At 42.6% G+C, this 19,713-nt stretch overlaps 1 protein-coding gene across 3 annotated transcripts in view; it reads right to left on the bottom strand.

The window, feature by feature from the left end:
• TMCO6 (transmembrane and coiled-coil domains 6) overlaps positions 1-19,713 on the bottom strand; it is a 60,497-nt gene that overhangs the window by 4,304 nt on the left and 36,480 nt on the right. For 2 of the 3 annotated variants that reach the window (XM_075856279.1, XM_075856278.1), the window contains exons 10-13: positions 15,756-15,936; positions 14,940-15,034; positions 13,446-13,613; positions 2,245-2,355 (exon numbers count right to left, since the gene is read on the bottom strand). In XM_075856279.1, coding sequence (XP_075712394.1) covers positions 2,245-2,355; positions 13,446-13,613; positions 14,940-15,034; positions 15,756-15,936 — 555 coding nt within the window. The remainder of the gene's footprint in view (positions 1-2,244; positions 2,356-13,445; positions 13,614-14,939; positions 15,035-15,755; positions 15,937-19,713) is intronic. The other variant, XM_075856280.1, reaches the window with a different exon arrangement.

Here is a 19,713-nt window from a genome sequence, read left to right on the forward strand (position 1 = left end):
CACACACACACACATATACACACACACATATACACACACACATACACACACACACACACACACACACACTATACACACACACATATACACACACACACACATACACATATACACACACACACATATACACACACACACATATACACATATACACACACACACACACACACACACACACACACACATATACACACACACACACACATACACACACACACACACACACACACACATACACACACACACATATACACACACACACACACACACATATACACACACACACATATACACACACACACATATACACACACACACATATATACACACACATATATACACACACACACATATATACACACACACACACACATACACACACACACACACACACACATACATATACACAAACACACCCATATATACACAAACATATATACACACACACACATATACACAAACACACACACATATACACAAACACACACACATATACACAAACACACACAAACATATACACCCAAACCTATACACATATGCACAAACACACCCATATATACACAAACACACACATACACACACACATATGCATACATATACACATATGCACAAACACACCCATATATACACAAACACACACATACACACACACATATACATATACAAAAACACACAAACATATACACACAAACATATGCACAAACACACCCACATACACAAACACACACACACATAAACACACACACAAACATATACACAAACACACATATACACACAAACATATACACAAACACATGTACACAAACAAACCCACATATACACAAACATATACATATATACACAAACACACCCATATATACACACACACACATATACACAAACACACCCATATATACACAAACACACACACATAAACACACCAAAAAAGCACACACACAAACATATACACACAAACATATGTACACAAACACACCCATATATACACAAACACATACACAAACCCACACATATACAAAAACACACACACACACAAACATATACACAAACACACCCATATATACACACACACAAATATACATAAACATATACACACAAATACACCCATATATACACTCACACATAAACACACACACATATACACAAACACACCCATATATACACAAACACAGACACACACACACACACTTACCTTTAGCGGAGCGCAGACTTCTCGCGACGGGTGCCTTCCACTTCATCTCCTTGCATCTCCTGCGCATGCGCCGAGATGCGCCGAGATGCGCGTTCATGAGTAAATGACATCCTCTGCTCCGGACGCAGAGGATGTCATTACGCATGCGCGGCCACCGCTAAAGGTAAATAGCGGTGGCCGGGAACCTAGGCAACGAGCAGGATACAAAGAGGGACCGACCGCAACTTCAATCAACGATATCAAGAAAACGACATCGCTGGACGACGGACAGGTAATTAGAATTCTTCTTATTTTTACATGGGGGAGCTAACTAGCACCATTTATCAACTTGGGACAACCCCTTTAAGGGTAGCCGGGGGCAGCATGAGGTATGGGTTGGCATCAAATACACTTTGTGTACACTTAGGGCTTATTCAGACGAACGGGATAAACGTCTGTGCAAGGCGCGTGATTTTCACGCGCGTCGCACGGACCTATATTAGTCTATGGGGCCGTGCAAACCATTGCGTGAGTCCGCTGCGAAAAACTCACGACATGTCTGTTCTTTGTGCATACTTCGCGCATCACGCACCCATTGAAGTCAATGGGTGCGTGAAAATCACGCATGCCACACGGAAGCACTTCTGTGGGACGCGCGTGATTCGCGCAACAGCTGTAAAACTATGAATGTAAACAGAAAAGCACCACGTTCTTTTCTGTTTACAAACATCCAAACGGAGTGTCATAATGATGGCGGCTGCGCGAAAATCACGCAGCCACGCATCAAACGGGGCTGACACACGGAGCTGTTAAGTGCCTTTTGCGCATGCAAAACGGCGCGTTTTTTGCGTGTGCAAAGCGCACACGCTCGTGTGAATCCGGCCTCAATGTATGTATTTAGCTACGAGCAGTGCTTTCCCAAATCTGGAGTTGGGAGTCGAGGTCCTCACACCTGCGGGCATATGCAAGAAGTGCTTGGCACCCGGTTGCAAATAGACAAGAATAGTAATTATGCATAAATATTTCATCCAATAAGCCACGAAGGCCTTAAATGGCCATAGAGAATAAATGCTCACCATTGGCTTACAGTAATTCTGGATTGCTTCCATACGCTGTTGTATCTCAGGGTGATCCTTATGCATTTCTGGAATTTGTAATACAGAATGTACAAGGATATCTTTTTCAGCCTATGGAAACAAAAACATATTTAAACCATATTGAGAAGAGTTCTTAAAATAAAAACTAGACTGTGTTCCTGACTTCTTACAGTATTGTGATCGTGTAGACCGATCCTAAACAGCGGTAAACTGCGTACAGCTTTTGGACCCATAGAAACTATATTAACATCTCCCTTCTACTAGTGGTTCTCCACTTTGGTTCAACTATGGGGGGTTGTCAGCTAGCTTACCCTTTATCTCAGCCAGTTTGGGAAGCAGCGATTCTAGCTGGAAACCACAACCGGAAATTCTTACATTTGGTGCTCCTGCTAAACTGAATAATCAAGACCTTATCTGGGACTGTTTTCAATGGGGTTTGTTGTTTTTGTTTTGTTTTTTAGAGCTTCCCGACCGCTCACTGTAAATTCCCGTCAGCTGGTCTTCATAGGCTTCCTGTCAGTGTAAGGGTATGTTCACACGCTTAAAGGGAAGGCGTCATGATTTGTAATTTTTTTTAAATTATATTGCTTTTAATATAATACATTTTTTTATTTGTGTTCTCATTTTTTACTTTTACTTCCCTATGGGGGCTGCCATTTTTTTTTAAATCTCTGTATGTGTCGATTAACAACACATACAGAGATGGAATACGGCACATACAACCCCATAGAGAATGGGAATGGGAGCCATTCCATTCTCAGAAGCGTACGCCGTCTGTCTGGGAACGGTGCATGCGCCGCTCCCACACAGACCAAAACGAAGCTCGTTCGTAGAGCGAAATCAGTCACCTTTTTCATGTGGACCGGACAGTAAATGGTATGTGCACACGAGAACTGGCTTTGACGTCTGAAAAGACAGACTGTTTTCAGGAGAAAACAGCTGCGTTGTTTCAGACGTAAAAGCTCCTCGCATTTTGCGAGGCGTCTTTGACGGCCGAACATTTGAGCTGTTCTTCATTGAATTCAATGAAGAAAGGCTCAAATTACGTCCAAAGAAGTGTCCTGCACTTCTTTGACGAGGCAGTCGTTTTACGCGTCGTTTGACAGCTGTCAAACGACGACGCGTAAATGACAGGTCGTCGGCAAACCCATTCAAACGAATGGGCAGATGTTTGCCGACGTATTGTAGCCGTATTTTCAGGTGTAAATCGAGGCATAATACGCCTCGTTTACGCCTGAAAATAGGTCGTGTGAACTCAGCCTAAGATGATGGCTTCCGGCCATATGTTCAACGAAGCGAAGGTGTAGACCAGCGGAGGCAGGAGCAGGTAATTTATGTTAGTGTTATACTGTCTGATCCCTGTATCTAATCCTCCTACACTGTGCAGTCGCTCAGAAAATGGCGGCACACAGTGTAGGAGGTTTGATGACATTGAAGCCCTTCATTCTCCTGGCACTAGCCAGAAGAAGGGAGGGTGGATTGTGTGAGGACACTAGAGCGTGTGTGTCCACCCCAAATTTGCAGCCTAAATCAATGAGGTTGCTTTACCACAGTGACCATGCTGTAATTTTGAGAACTGCTCCTTCTAGTTGGCAGCACATGGAAGTGTTATAAATTAGAATCAAATTTATAATATTTCCTGACTTGTGAAAAAATTAAAACAATGTGTAATCACTTAAATGCTAATTGTTTGACTATTAAAAAAAAAAAATGTTTTTGAGACATTCTCTTTAACCAAAAACATCTGAAAATATGGAGAGGTTTTCAGAGAAAACAGCCTCTGATTTTCAGGCATTTTTGAAGCCGAAAATTAAGCTTTTAATTTGGAGCTTTTGAGGGTATGTTCACACGAGGGCGTCCGTAACGGCTGAAATTACGGGAATGTTTCAGCCTGAAAACATCCCCGTAATTTCAGCCGTAACGGCATGTGCAGGCGCTTGAACGCCGCGTCAATTACGGACGTAATTGGCGCTGCTATTCATTGGAGTCAATGAATAACGGCTCCAATTACGGCCAAAGAAGTGACAGGTCACTTCTTTGACGCGGGCGTCTATTTACGCGCCGTCATTTGACAGCGGCGCGTAAATATACGCCTCGTGTGAACAGACAATCGTCTGCCCATTGCTTTCAATGGGCAGATGTTTGTCAGCGCTATTGAGGCGCTATTTTCGGACGTAATTCGGGGCAAAAACGCCCGAATTACGTCCGTAAATAGGCAGTGTGAACATACCCTTAAAGACGTTTGGGTGCTTTTTATCCTTTGTGAAAATGAAAAACTTCAACATTTTAGTGGAAAAAACGTTGCTATTCATTTTCACGGCCTAATTCTAACAAATTCTGCAAAAGACCAGTGGGGTCTAAATGCTCACTATACCCCTAGATAGATTCCTTAAGTGGTGTAGTTTCCCAAATCACTGGTCACTTGGGGGGAGGGGGGTTCCACTGTTTTGGTCCCTCCAGGGTGTTGCAAACGCGACATGGCACTGAAAACGAATCCAGCAAAATCCGCGCTCCAAAATACAAATGGCGCTCCTTCCCTTCGGAGCCCTGCCGTGGGTCCAAACAGCAGTTTATTACCACATATGGGGTATTGCTGTAATTGGGAGAATTAGCTTTACAAGTTTTGGGGTGCTTTTTATTCTTTGTTCCTTGTAAAAATTTCATTTTCACAATCTAACTCCAATAAATGTAGCAAAAGACCTGTGGGGTCAAGATGCTAACTATACCCCTAGAAAAATTCCTTGAGGTGTGTAGTTTCCAAAACAGTGTCACTTTTGGGGAGTTTCCACTCTTTTGGCACCACAAGACCTCTTCAAACCTGACATGATGCCTAAAATCTATTCTAAAAAAAGGAGACCCCAAAATCCACTAGGGCCAGGGATATTTCTAAAAACTGCATAATCTGGGTAATAAATATTGAGTTGTGTTTCTCTAGTAAAATGTTCTGTGTTACAGAAAAAAAAAATGTTTTACAATTGAATTTTGGCAAAAAAAAAATAATTTGTACATTTCCCCTCTCCTTTGCTTTAATTCCTGTGAAACACCTAAAGGGTTAAGAAACTTTCTGAATACAGTTTTGAATACTTTGAGGGATGGCGTTTTTTTAAAATGGGGTGATTCATGGGATCTATCTAGTATATAAAGCCCTCAAAGCCACTTCAGAACTGAACCTTGAAAAATAGCCTTTTGAAATTTTCTTGAAAATGTGAGAAATTGCTGCTAAAGTTCTAAGCCTTGTAACGTCCTAGAAAGATAAAAGGATGTTCAAAAAACGATGCAAACATAAAGTAGACATGAAATATGTGAAATAGGAACTATTGTGTGTGGTATTACTATTTGTTTTACTAGCAGATACATTTCAAATGAAAAAAATCATAATTTTTGCAAATTTTCTTACAATTTTGGTATTTTTCACACGTAAGCAATGAATTTATTGATCAATTTTTTCCACTAACATAAGGTACAATATGTTACGAGAAACCAGTCTCAGAATCGCTTGGATAGGTAAAAGCATTCCAAAGTTATTAGCACATAAAATGACACATCAGATTTGAAAAATTGGACTGGTCCTGCAGGCCGAAATGAGTTAGGTCCTGAAAGGGTTTAATCCATGCTGGACGTGGCCCTCTATTTTTCGCTAATTGATGGGGGTGTAAGATGGATGTTAACTCAACATGCCCAATAGGTCAACTGTGAAAGCGTTGTCTTAACCAGATGACCTTTTTAAAGAGGCTCTGTCACCAGATTTTCAAACCCCTATCTCCTATTGCAGCAGATCGGCGCTGCAATGTAGATAACAGTAACGGTTTTTTTTTTTCAAAAACGAGCATTTTTGGCCAAGTTATGACCCTTTTTATATTTATGCAAATGAGCCTTTATGTCCAACTGGGCGTGTATTGTGTGTGTACATCTGGGCGTTTTTACTTGTTTTACTAGCTGGGCGTTGTGAATAGAAGTGTATGATGCTGACGAATCCGCATCATACACTTCTATTCACAACGCCCTGCTAGTAAAACAAGTAAAAACGCCCAGATGTACACACACAATACACGCCCAGTTGGACATAAGAAAGGCTCATTTGCATAAATATAAAAATGGTCATAACTTGGCCAAAAATGCTCGTTTTTGAGAAAAACAACATTACTGTTATCTACATTGCAGCGCCGATCTGCTGCAATAGGAGATAGGGGTTTGAAAATCTGGTGACAGAGCCTCTTTAACCCCTTCCCGACATTTGCCGTACATGTACGTCATGGAAAGCATTGACTTCCCGCATCTTGCCGTACATGTACGCCGAATGTTTGGGACCGGCTCAGAAGCTGAGCCGGTGCCATCACCACCGGATCTCAGCTGTATCTTACAGCTGACATCCGGCTGCAACGGCGGGGACCGAAATTAGCTTCGATCCCCGCCATTAACCCCTTAAGTGCAGCGCTCAAACGCGATCGCTGCACTGAAGGTGTTTGCAGCTCATCGGAACCCCAGTAATGAAATTGCCAGGGTTCCGGTGGCTGCAATGGCAACCGGAGGCCTAATACTGGCCTCCCGGTCTGCCTAGCACCGAAGCCGGTCAAGATCCGCCCGGCGGCGGAGCCTGATCGGCTTCCGTAGCTGCCGGCAAGATGGCGCCGGGTCAAGAGCTGATCCGGCGTCATCAGCGGTGGAAGTCAGCTGTACTGTACAGCTGACATCCACCTGTAACGGCAGGAACCGGAGCTAGCTCCGATCCCTGCCATTAACCCCTTCGATGCAGCAATCGAAAGCGATTGCTGCATCGTAGCGGTTACTAGCAGATCGCCAGCCCTGACAGGCAATCAGGACTGGCGACTGCTGTTATGGCAACAGGAGACACAATGGTCTCCTGCTCTGCCATTACGGAAGCCGATTTAGGCCCCGCCGGGAGGCGAAGCCTAATCGGCTTGCTGTCAGTGAATGACTGACAGATCTAATACATTGCACTACATAGGTAGTGCAATGTATTAGAAAAAAAAAAATCAGACCGTTGGACCTTCAAGTCCCCTAGTGGGACTTGAGAAAAAGTGTAAAAAAAAGCATAAAAAAGTGTAAAAAAAAAGTGCAAAAAATAAAAGTTTGAAGTAATGAAATAAAACACAATCCCCCTTTTACACTTATCAAGTCCTTTTATTATTGAAAAATAATAATAAACCATATGTATTTGGTATCGTCACGACCGTAGGTATCAAAATATTATATTATTTATTGCACGCTGTGAACAGCGTAAAAAAAAACGTAAAAAACGTTACCAGAGTTTCTGTTTTTTGGTCACTTTGCCCTACAAATGTTAGAATAAAAAGTGATCAAAAAGTCGCACGTATCCAAAAATGATACCTATAAAAACTATAGCTCGTCCCGCAAAAAACAAGCCCTCATACACCTCCGTCGACAAAAAAATTAAAGTTATGGTTCTCACAACTTGGCGACAGAAAAAATACATTCTTTTTACAAAAGTTACTTTATTGTGCAAAAAGTTGTAAAACATAAAAAAGTGCTATAAATTTGGTATCGCCGGAATCGTACTGACCCACAGAATAAAGTTAACATGTAATTTATAACGCATGGTGAACGCTGTATAAAAAAAACGAAAAAAAGCTGTGCCAGAATTGCGTTGTTTTGTTTACCTGGCATCCCAAAAAATAGGATAAAAGGTGATCAAAAAGTTGCATGTACCCCAAAATGGTACCAATAATAACTACAGCTCGTCCCGCAACAAACCAGCCCTCATACCGCTACGTCTATGAAAAATAAAATTAGTTATGGCTCCAATAAGTCAGGAAATAAAAAAATATGCAGTTGTGCCCGAGGGGAACATTTCTTCTGTTTGAAGAGGCGATTTATCAAGGACCTAAAATTAGGGAACCAGGAAAGGGAGGGCCCAAACATATCCGCTGCAAGCGACGGTGCCCGTATTATACCAGGAACACTTTCCCAGCAAAATTCCCCAAACTGCAAAGGCGCGGAATGTGCACCAAAAGGGGGATAAGAAAGGACGCCATTTATCAGTGCGACACTGGCCTGTGCATAGAGGATTGCTTCACAGCGTAACACACATCTATGGATCATTTTATTGTTTTTTTTTACCCCATTATTGTACCACCTGACTATGCCCCTTATATACTCCGCCCCGCTTACATATGCCCTACATTATAAACGGAAACACCAGTAAGACTCCAAACAAAACTACTACCAAGCAAAATCCACGCTCCAAAAGCCAAATGGCATTTCCTCCCATCTGAACCCTACAGCGTGCCCAAACAGCAGTTTCCTTCCACATATATGGCACCGTCATACCCGGGAGAACCCTTTTAGCAATTTTTGGGGTGTGTGTCTCCAGTGACATAAGCTGGGCACGACATATTTGCCACTGAATGGCATATCTAGGGAAAAATATAAATTTTGAATTTGCACCATCCACAGCGCATTTATTAATGGAAAAGACCTGTGGGGTGAAAATGCTCACTACACCCCTTAATAAATGCCTTGAGGGGTGCAGTTTCCAAATGGGGTCACTTCTCAGGGGTTTATTTTTATTATTTCACATCAGAGCCTCTGCAGTTGTGAACCAATACTTTGTAAATCGCCAAATTAGGCCTCAATTTGACATGGTACGCTTTCACTCCTGAGCCTGGTCGACTGTCCAGGCAAGAGATTAGGGCCACATGTAGGGTGTTTCTAAAACCAGGAAACCCAGCATAATAATTAGAGAGCTGTCTTGTTATGGTGGCACAAGCTGGGCACCACATATTAGCATATCTACGGAAAAAAATCCCATTTTCACTCTGCAACATCGAGTGCACACCAATTTCTGCCAATCACCTGCAGGGTTAAAATGCTTACTACACCCCTAGGTAAATGCATTGAGGAGTGTAGTTTCCAAAATGGGGTCACTTCTGGGGGGTTTCCACTGTTTTGGGCCCACAGGCGCCCAGAAACCAATCCAGCAACATCTGCACTCCAAATGGCGGTCCTTCCCTTCTGAGCCCTGCCGTGTGCCCAAACAGCAGTTTATGACCACATATGGGGTATTGCCGTACTCGGGAGAAATTGCTTTACAAATGTTGGGTTCTTTTTTTTCCTTTATTTGTTGCGAAAATGAAAAAATTTGAGCTAAAGCTACGTCTTATTGAAGAAAAAGGATTGTTTTTATTTTCACTGCCCAATTCTAATAAATTCTATGAAACATCTGTGGGGTCAAAATGCTCACTACACCCCTAGATGAATTCCTCAAGAGGTGTAGTTTCCTAAATGGAGTCACTTTTTGGGCGTTTTCATTGTTTTTTTCCCCTCAGGGGCTTTGTAAATGTGACATGGGCTCCGCAAACCATTCCTGCTTAATGTGATCTCCAAAAGCGAAATGGCACTCCATCCCTTCTAAGCCCTGCCGTGTGTTCAAACAGCCGGTTATTGCCACATGTGGGGTATTGTTTTACTCGGGAGAAATTGCTTTACAAATTTTGCGGTGCTTTTTCTCCTTCAGTCCTTGTGGAAATGAGAAAAAATTAGCTAAACCTACATTTTCTTTGAAAAAATTTAGATTGTCATTTTCAGGGCCTACTTCCAATAATTTATGCAAAAAACCTGTTGGGTCAAAACGCTCACTATACCCCTAGATAATTTCCTCAATGGGTGTAGTTTCCAAAATGGGGTCACTTGTGGGGGGTTTCCACTGTTTTGTCCCCTCAGGGGCTTTGTAAATGTGACATGGCCTCCGCAAACCATTCCTGCTAAACTTGAGCTCCAAAAGCCAAATAGCGCTCTTTCCCTTCTCAGCCACGCCGTGTCTCCAAACAACCGTTTATTACCACATGTGGGGTATTGTTTTACTCGGGAGAAATTGCTTTACAGATTTTACGGTGCTTTTTCTCCTTTAGTCCTTGTGGAAATGAGAAAAAAAAAAATCCCTAAACCTACATTTTCTTTGAAAAAATGTTGATTTTAATTTTCATGGTCTACTTCCAATAATTTCTGTAAAAAACCTATGCGGTCAAAATGCTCACTGTACCCCTAGATAATTTCCTTGAGGTGTGTAGTTTCCCAGATGGGGTCACTTTTGGTGGATTTTGACTGTTTTGGCACCGCAAGAGCCCTTCAAACCTGACATGGTGCCTAAAATTTATTCTAACAAAAATAAGGCCCCAAAATCCACTAGGTATTCCTTTGCTTCTGAGGCCGGTGCTTCAGTCCAGTAGCACGCTAGGGCCACATGTGGGATATTTCCTAAAACTGCAGAAACTGGGCAACAAATATTGAGTTGCATTTCTCTGGTAAAACCTTCTGTGTTATAAAAAAAATTGTATTAAAAATTTATTTCTGCAAAAAAATATGAAATTTGTAAATTTCACCTCTACTTTGCTTTAATTCCTGTGAAATGTGTAAAGGGTTAAGACATTTTCTAAATGCTGTTTTGAATACTTTGAGGGGTGAAGTTTTTAAAATGGGGTGACTTTTTGGGGGTTTCTAATATATAAGGCCCTCAAAGCCACTTCACAACTGAACTGGCCCCTGTAAAAATGGCCTTTTGACATTTTCTTGAAAATGTGAGAAATTGCTGCTAAAGTTCTAAGCCTTGTGAGGTCATAGAAAAATAAAAGGATGTTCAAAAAACGATACCAATCTAAAGTAGACATATGGGGGATGTTAATTAGCAACAATTTTGTGTGGTATAACTGCCTGTCTAACAAGCAGATACATTTAAATTGAGAAAAATGCTATTTTTTGCAATTTTTCGCTAAATTTTGGTGTTTTTCACAATTAAATACTGAACATATCGAGCAAATTTTGACAGTAACTTAAAGTCCAATGTGTCACGAGAAAAAAAACTCAGAATCGCTTGGATAGGTGAAAGCATTCTGGAGTTATTACCACATAAAGTGACACATGTCGGATTTGAAAAATGAGGCTCGGTCAGGAAGGTCAAAAGTGGCTAAAGAGGGAAGGGGTTAAGGATATCGGTCGTGCGCCATCTCTGTTCCTGACACGTGTTTTCAAATAAATCACCAAATTTATTAAGAGTGACTGACCCACATGTGCCTATGTTATAGACGGCAGTTTCTGGGGTGTGCAGCTGAAGGCCGTTACCAGTCTATTTTGATGTTGTATTTCTTTGTCAAAGAGCAATTACCAGTAACAACACCAGGGGCGTAGCTAGAGGGGGGCAGGCGGGGCATGTGCCCCGGGCGCAGCTTAGAGGGGGGCAGGCGGGGCATGTGCCCCGGGCGCAGCTTAGAGGGGGGCGCCAGCGCCACCTCCTCTTGCACTATAATTGTACCTGTTTCTATAGGACACAGGTACAATTAGAAGAAATGAATGGTACGTTCCGTGCCCGGCTATTCAGCGCTTTTGCACCAGTCGATGAAAGGCGCTGAGTGACAGGGAAAGTCATCCTGCCCAGCCAATCAGCACCTTTCATAGACGCTGCGTTCAACCCCCAGGAGACCTGCGCAGAAGAGAGCAGGTCTCCATGGCTGCCAGACGGCGTGGGAGCGGGATAAAGGTGAGTTTAAATATTTTTTATTTTATTTTTTTTAATTGTAATAAAAGTGTGTGGCTGTATCTACAAGGGGGACTTTATCTACACGGGGGGGCTTTATCTACACGCGGGGGGCATCTATCTACAGGGGGGGCTATATACTGGGGTGGGCTATCTATGGAGCACCATATACAGGGGTGGGCTATAGAGTATATAGCCCCCCTGTAGATTAGCCCACCCCTGTATATAGTCCCCCTGTAGATATAGCCCACACCTGTAGATATAGCCCACCCCTGAATATAGCGCCCCCTGTAGATATAGCGCCCCCCTGTAGATATAGCCCACCCCTGCATATAGTATCCCACAAATAGCTCCCCCTATAGTGCTCCACAGAAAGCCCACCCCTGTATATAGCCCTCCTGTACATATAGTCCACCCCTGTATATAGTGCTCCACAGATAGCCCACCCCTGAATATTATATATACAGGGGTGGGCTATCTGTGGAGCACTATATACAGGGGTGGACTATCTAGTGGAGCACTATATACAGGGGTGGACTATATGTACAGGGGGGCTATATACAGGGGTGGGCTATCTGTGAAACACTATATACAGGGGTGGACTATATGTGGAGCACTATATACAGGGGTGCACTATATACCGGGGTGGACTATATGTGGAGCACTATATACAGGGGTGGGCTATATCTACAGGGGGGCTACATACAGGGTTGGGCTATACGTGGAGCACTATATACAGGGCTGGGCTATATCTACAGGGGGCTATATACAGGGGTGGGCTATCTGTAGAGCACTATAGGGGGAGTTATTTGTGGGACACTATATACAGGGGTGTGCTATATGGGGGCACGATCTACAGGGGGCTTTATGGCAGGCACTATCTACAGGGGGCACAGTGTGTGTGTGGGACACGGTGTATGGTGCTATTATAATTAGAGGTGCAGTGTATGGCGCTATTATATTTAGGGGCGTGGTGTGTGGTATAATGATAACTTTATATTTATTTATAGGTGCAGAAATGTTGGAAAAGTGAGAAGCTGAAGACATGTGAGCGGCAAACTGCAGAAATGGTCTGTGACCGGGAGAAGTCATCATAGAGGATGGAGAAAAAGAACTAGAATCTGAGACGTCACCGGTGAGTCACTTAATGTAAATGTTTATTCTGCCTCTAATCAGCACTGTAGTCACTGTGTGATCTGCAGCGAGATGATGGGTGGTGTGATTATGATATGATTTATTTTTTGTGAAACATCATGTCCCAGCATATCCTTACCATTGTTCGGGCCATGCTGGGAGCTGCAGTTTTACGCCGTACACACCTATACGGCAGGGGTTGCACTAAATTGAGCTGTATTTGTGCTGGTGCTGTATATATGTACTGAGCTTGGTTCTGGGGCTGTATTTATGTACTGAGCTGGGTTCTGGTATTGTGTATAGAACTATATTGCTTGTAAAATGTACAAATATTTTTATGCACGCGTTACATAAAAAGAAATGTGGAAAAGAAATGACACGTCGATTTGTAGAGAAAACAAACACGGCGAGGTGTAAGGAGATGTCGGGAAAGAGGTTGGGGGGGGGGGGCGCCAAACTGAATCTTTGCCCCGGGTGCTGGAGAACCTAGATAGGCCTCTGACAACATTATACAACATACATGTATATACAAATGTACCTCTGGGCAGTAATGTAAGAAGATGTTCATCAAATCTAAGCAGCGTATTGTCACCAGCACATCTTCACTGCCAAGCAGGTGAGTCAGACTGGACAGAATGTCTTTTTCCTGGAGACACTGACAGTAAGCAGGCCCAAAGTCTGCTATGTTGCATAACACGGTGAGAACCTGCAGGAGAGATTCACGTTAATCATGTTTAAAGGGGAAGAAACAGGTTACATTGCCCCTATGAGTAGTCACCCAGATTTACACAGACCCAGAATGGTAAAGGAATCGGAGTTATCATGCAGCGTTCTACACTGTGTTTCCTATTGTGCTGCCTATAGGTCAGGATTAATTGTAGTTCAGGCATTCGATTGATGAACCAAGAAGTGCAGGATGAACAGTGCTATAGATCCTGACCTGGATGGTAACATGAATGTCAAATCTGTATATAGTTATCAATAAAATGTTTAAATCATTAGTAAATGATGTTGCACCTGTGGCTGCAATCAATAGAGGCTCATAAAATAAAATTTGTCCTGAAATACCCTGACAATTGGCAAACTTTTAAAATGTCTATTAGGTTGTTTCATAGTCAGAACTGTTTTTGAGCGACAAACAATAAAGTCAACATTAAATGAAAATGCGACTGAATTGCGAGTGCCGTGGATTTTTCCTACTTTGTGCTTGTCGAATCACACCACTGAGCACCACCTGTTGTGGATTCAATTGAACCCGTTTAGACCTACGTGGTCGTCTGATTATTGAGACTTGTAGTGCTCCAAGAGCCAAATCAGTGCCGATCTTTTACTCACTTTGAACATTTGCTTAAATATGGTTATATTGTAATAGTTCGTACTTTTATGGACGTGGCGATACCTATTTTATTTATTCAGAGGAAAAATGGGAAAAGCGTGGTTTTTGAACTTTTGTTTTTTACATTCTTGTATACTACTGAAAACGTTAACAATTTTTTTACATTTTTATATGTCTCCCTAGGGTATTTGAACCAGCGATCGTCAGATCGCTGGTTCAATAGAATGCAATACTAATGTATCGCAGTGTATTGTAATTTTTACATGCTCCTGTTAAGACCTCTTTACATGAGAAGAAAGAAGGCATACCTGGGGGCCTTCATTAGACTCCCGGGCTGCCATGACAACCATCAACATCCCGCAGGGGGGGACGATAGGCTTCGGAGGGGGCCGTCCCCTCTTTCTAACAGCTTAGATGGCGCAGTCACTATTGACCGCGGCATCTAAGTGGTTAAACGGCCAGGGTCAGAGCAATTACTGTTCCTGGCCATTAGTGTGAGGTGTCAGCTGTAATACACAGCTGACACCCGCAGTGTATGGAGCGGGCTCCACGCATGAGCTTGCTCCATACTTTAACCCCCATACCAGGACGTGCGGGCAATGGGTGTTGTTAAAACTCCAGAACTCAATGATTAGCTAGGAGGGGTGTCCGCATACTTTTGAGCTTATAATATATATCTTTCTGTGGAAGACTTACCAGCACAATAACATCTTTAGTATGACCAAAAAACTGCAACAGGACAGGAAGCAAGTTTAAGTGCAGCACTGCAGAAGATACAACAGGGTCATCCGCTATAAAAATTAGGAGAAAATGCTAAACATTACATTCATATTCGATTACATATTTTTAAATAATCTTGTTAAATTACTCAGTTTTATTTTATCTGACTTATTTACATAGAAATTGTGAGTGAATGGATTCAAAAAAGGTTCTATAATGTGAGCGTTGAAATAACAAATGGGTATCCCAGGGTTATATCTTATGTATCTCAATACCTGCATAGAAATAGGATAATAAGGTAGAAGCATTTCTATGTACATAAGCAGGTATGAATGCAACAGGATAGGAAAAAAATAACCTGAAACTACAACTGATTTGCAGCCAGAAGACAAGTTAGTGTTAATATTAATTTAAAAAAACAAACAACATCATGGTTTACGGTTTTCAAAAAACATGTATGATCATTTTGCTAATATAGAGATAAACGAAATATTATATGAGGTCATCACATACTGGACAACCAGTAATGGCAGCCATTAGCACATAAAACCTCACAGCTTTGAACAGTCCATGAATGGCATATCACTCCTACTGCCATACCCATGTGCTTGTCATAGTAGCTTTTGGAGTTGTGTAGTTCTTGCATTATATTCATGAACCAGGAATCTCAGGATGACCATCAGTAGAGGTCCCCAGATTTGGGAAAGGTGCAGTGCAGCAATCTGGGAGTCCAGGGAAATACTGTATAATTTGAATAGTTTCAGTTGCATCCTTGTTATCTCTATATTTTACCTGTGATGTTATTAAGGGTCCACAGACACTCCTTCACTATGAATGAATGTTCTTTCTGAAACTGTTGCAGAAGAACAAACAAGGCCACGAGGAGTCTGCCATCTTGAATTTGAGCCTTGTTCCCCGAAGAATCATCTTCTACTAAAAGGTTTCCCAAGCACCGCACTATTGGGCAAAGCAGCTGTATTATGGGGAGAACATATTTTGATATTTTATATACTTAATCATCAAAAATAACTTATTACAGGTGCCGATTTTTTATTTAAAAGTTCATATTAGAGTTGTTTTGCCCGTCAAAATATACCAGCTTAGGCTCTGTCCATATTGCATTTGAAACTTTCGTCGACATACAGGGATTCAGAAGTATATGCTGCCCATAGGACCCCATTGTAAAAAATGTTTATCCTGTGCAGTATACATTTTACTGTATGCCTCAGCATGGAATAGCTTAGTCTACTACGATATTCCCAAAAAATTAAAAGATGCCAATGCATACTGGCATCAATGGGGCCCTATAGATACACTCGGAGAACGTAGCGTTCAAATGTAATGTGAACACACCCTTAGGCCCCATGCACACGACCGTAAAACCGCAGACCATAACGTGGCCTGCAGTTTTTCGGATCCCTTCAGTTCTATTGGCCGCGGACACCTTTCCGTATCGCTACGGATGGGTGTCCGTGCCGTAGAACTGTGCTGTGAATTATGGAGCATGTCCGTTTTTCCGTGTTTTATGGTCCACGCTCCCATACTTTGTATGGGAGCACAGCCCGAAAATGTGTGAGGCCGCAAGCAGACGTCCATGTTTGCAATCGTGGGCTGCGATTACGGGCACGGTCGTGAGCATGGGGCCTTACTTATTGGTTCTTCTCACTCAACTCCTATCGGACATGGACAGCACTTTCTTTGAATAGAAATGGTAGTAAATGGTAATGCACAGTTTAATTTATTCATACATTTTCAGGAGTAACAGTGGAACAGCAACCAAAGAGTTCTAAAAATAAGGTGCTCCTATATATTTATGGGGAATAAAAGTACATACTGACATAGACATGTCAGGAGAGTTCATAGTTCAGAAACCTTTAGAGAGGACCAAATACTAAACTGCTATAATAACTGTGACCATCTATAGTACTCAAACTTTCCCAATATACACAGTAAAAATTTTGCTGCAAAATTGTCCTTGCAGCAGTAAAGGACACCGCTACTTACATAAAAAGCAATGCCACGAGTGAAACAGGGAAAGCGAAAAAAAAAACCAGCCTGTTAGTGGAGGGAGTAGCCTGTTGCCTGGTAGTGGAGTATTTTCAGGTAATCATATACTGTAGGATAAAAACAGTCAAAATGCTAACCTTTGTCGGTTATGTATTAAACACAACACAAGTGCAAAAATTCATAGTCTTTAACCAGGCCTGGGGACTTCAGCGCTGTCAGAGTAAAGTATATACCGAACTGAGGGCACATAGGAAAAAAAAAGTGACTGTATTTTTCCTAAAACCTCCACGACGGCACTGACAGGAGGGCTACCCCGCCTCCCTAGAAACATGGAAGCTGAAAATAAAAGACCACTCTTTACCTGCTCCAGCTGTATTCGGTCCCTCTGGGACGCATGGCAGCTGTTACTGCCGGCTGTTCATTGGCTACAGGACTTCTCCTCGCCCAGTCTGTCCTCCCTCCGTACCCAGTGGAATCTGTTTAACTGGAGCGGGAGGACTTGGCAGAGAGCGAGGACTCTGGATTGGAGACCGCAATCTTCCTAAGTCTGTGGATCCTTGTACAGTCCTCAGCCCAGTTTGTCACTTCTCTATGCTGGTGAGGGGGGGCTTTTTTCAGTGCTTCTTGGGGATATTAATTGACGGTTTATATCTTCTAGGGTAGAAATTAGCCCTTTTCTAAGACCCCAGTGGGCAAATCCTCCTGCAAAAATGTGTTATCTGCAAAAAGATCTTAGATTCTTCCTACAAAAAAACCCTTGTGTCAATAGTAGTATGGAAATAGTAGTCAATGACGAGTCCCCCTCTCTGCTGGACAGCATGAGAAAAAAAAGAAGAAGAATTCAACTCTGCGATTGACCAGCGCTTGCCTCTTATGTAACCAATTCCCTCTACATCCTTTTCTAGACGCCCAGAGTTGGATATTTCTAACTCAAGAAGTGAACCGGACGATGGTGAAAACACCCTCCCTTTTCGAAGATATGGGATTGCTTCGTGGCCCCATGGACAAAAAGCCAGAAGCCCTACTGAAATCGGTCCTGGGAAACATCTGCCACCATGCACAGAGCTAGCATAGCCTCTACATGTACTGCTAGATCTCTTTCTATATGGTTGGACCAGCTGGAGAATCACTTATCAGCCAGGACTTCAAGGGAAGAAACATCTCTCCTGGTTCTCAAGAAGGCAACAATTTTCCTGGCAAATGCTTCGGTAGAACACAGTAAAACTCTCAGCCAGATCAGCAACTCTTTCTAATGCAGTCAGACGATCTATCTAGAGTTCCCGATCTGGGGATGCAGGATCTGAAAATCGCCTGTGCTCTGTTCCTTGTGAAGGAGATTGATTATTCAGGTCTGGCCTAGATCACATGCTTGATAAGCTTCAGACAAGAAAATAAGGCTTTTTTCCAACAAAGACATTCTTTTCGAAAACCAAAGGGGTTGTCCAGAATACAAAAAGAAAGAATGTCCAGTCTTCTATAGGGAAGGGAAGAGGATTCCTCTTCACTCATGACAATTCCAACTGTCTGTCAAATCAATGATGCCAAACTTTCCAGTGGGAGCCAGACTAAGATTTTCCTTTCTAGCCAGAACAGAAATTACTATTACTACCTGGATCCTAAATGCTATTTAATCTCTATCCAGGCTGGAATTCCAGTCTCTTCCTCCCAGCAGATTTTTTGTCCACAGACCTCTATCCACACAAAGCAGAGTAGAGACATTGGAGTCAGAAATCTTGCTTCTTCTTCAAAAACAAGTGTTGATTTCAGTTCCTAATTCGCAGCAGGGCTAGGTTTCTATTTTCTGATCTTCTTAGTAATTAAAAAGTGAACGGATCGTCCAACTCATAATAAATGTAAAAGATCTAAACCAGTATATCAACCATCAATTCTACAGTAACACTCAGGACTGCTTCATGGTGACAGTAGACCTTCGGGAGGCCTACTCATGTCCCAATCCGTGACGACTTCCAAAGATGCTCGTGAATTGCTATACCGTTCCGCAAAAAGCTATGCCATATTTAATTACAGCCACTCTTTTTTCCTGGAGAGGCCATGTTCTTGAACGTTACAAATACGGTAACAGTCTCTACAAACACAACTCTGTACAGTGGCTTGTAGTGATGATGACTTTATCTCCCCCTGTCCAACTCTGTTAAGATTGTTAGGCCTGTTCACGGCAGCTCCTGCCCTGCCTGGCATTAAGTCTTGGCACTGCTCACACACCTTTGTCTGTGTTTCGGTTAGTCTACCCTGCTCACCGGTATGTATGCCCAACCACTTGTCGCCAATTCCCAGCCCCTTATATAATGGCTGATAAGACTCCACCTCCCTTACTCAAGAAGAATGACCAGGTTGTCGCGCCTGCGAGTCTCTGGGCCTCAGGCACTAGGAGAATAGGTACCTCCCGCAAAACGGCGCTCAGGACTATCACTGCCTAGGTGCCAAACAACTTTTAAAGTGCACATCTCTCAACAGGATAGGCAGCCCAAGCAAAAATAAAAAGGTTGTGGGGCAAGTAAATCTACCATTGGGCTATGGACTAAGCTCACCATCGTATCTCCATCTATGGGCCTAAGGGCCCACACCACCAAGGCTGTTGCTGCCTCCTGGGCTGAGCATACTTCTGATTCTATTGAGCAGCTAGTCATGCCGCTCCGTAGGCAAATTCATTTACTTTTTACAAACACTCTAAATTAGATATGGTCTCTAACCGAGACTTTTACTTTGGCCTGTGGTAGTTCTT

The sequence above is a fragment of the Rhinoderma darwinii genome, chromosome 3 (genome assembly GCF_050947455.1).
Source record: "Rhinoderma darwinii isolate aRhiDar2 chromosome 3, aRhiDar2.hap1, whole genome shotgun sequence".
NCBI lineage: Eukaryota > Metazoa > Chordata > Amphibia > Anura > Rhinodermatidae > Rhinoderma > Rhinoderma darwinii.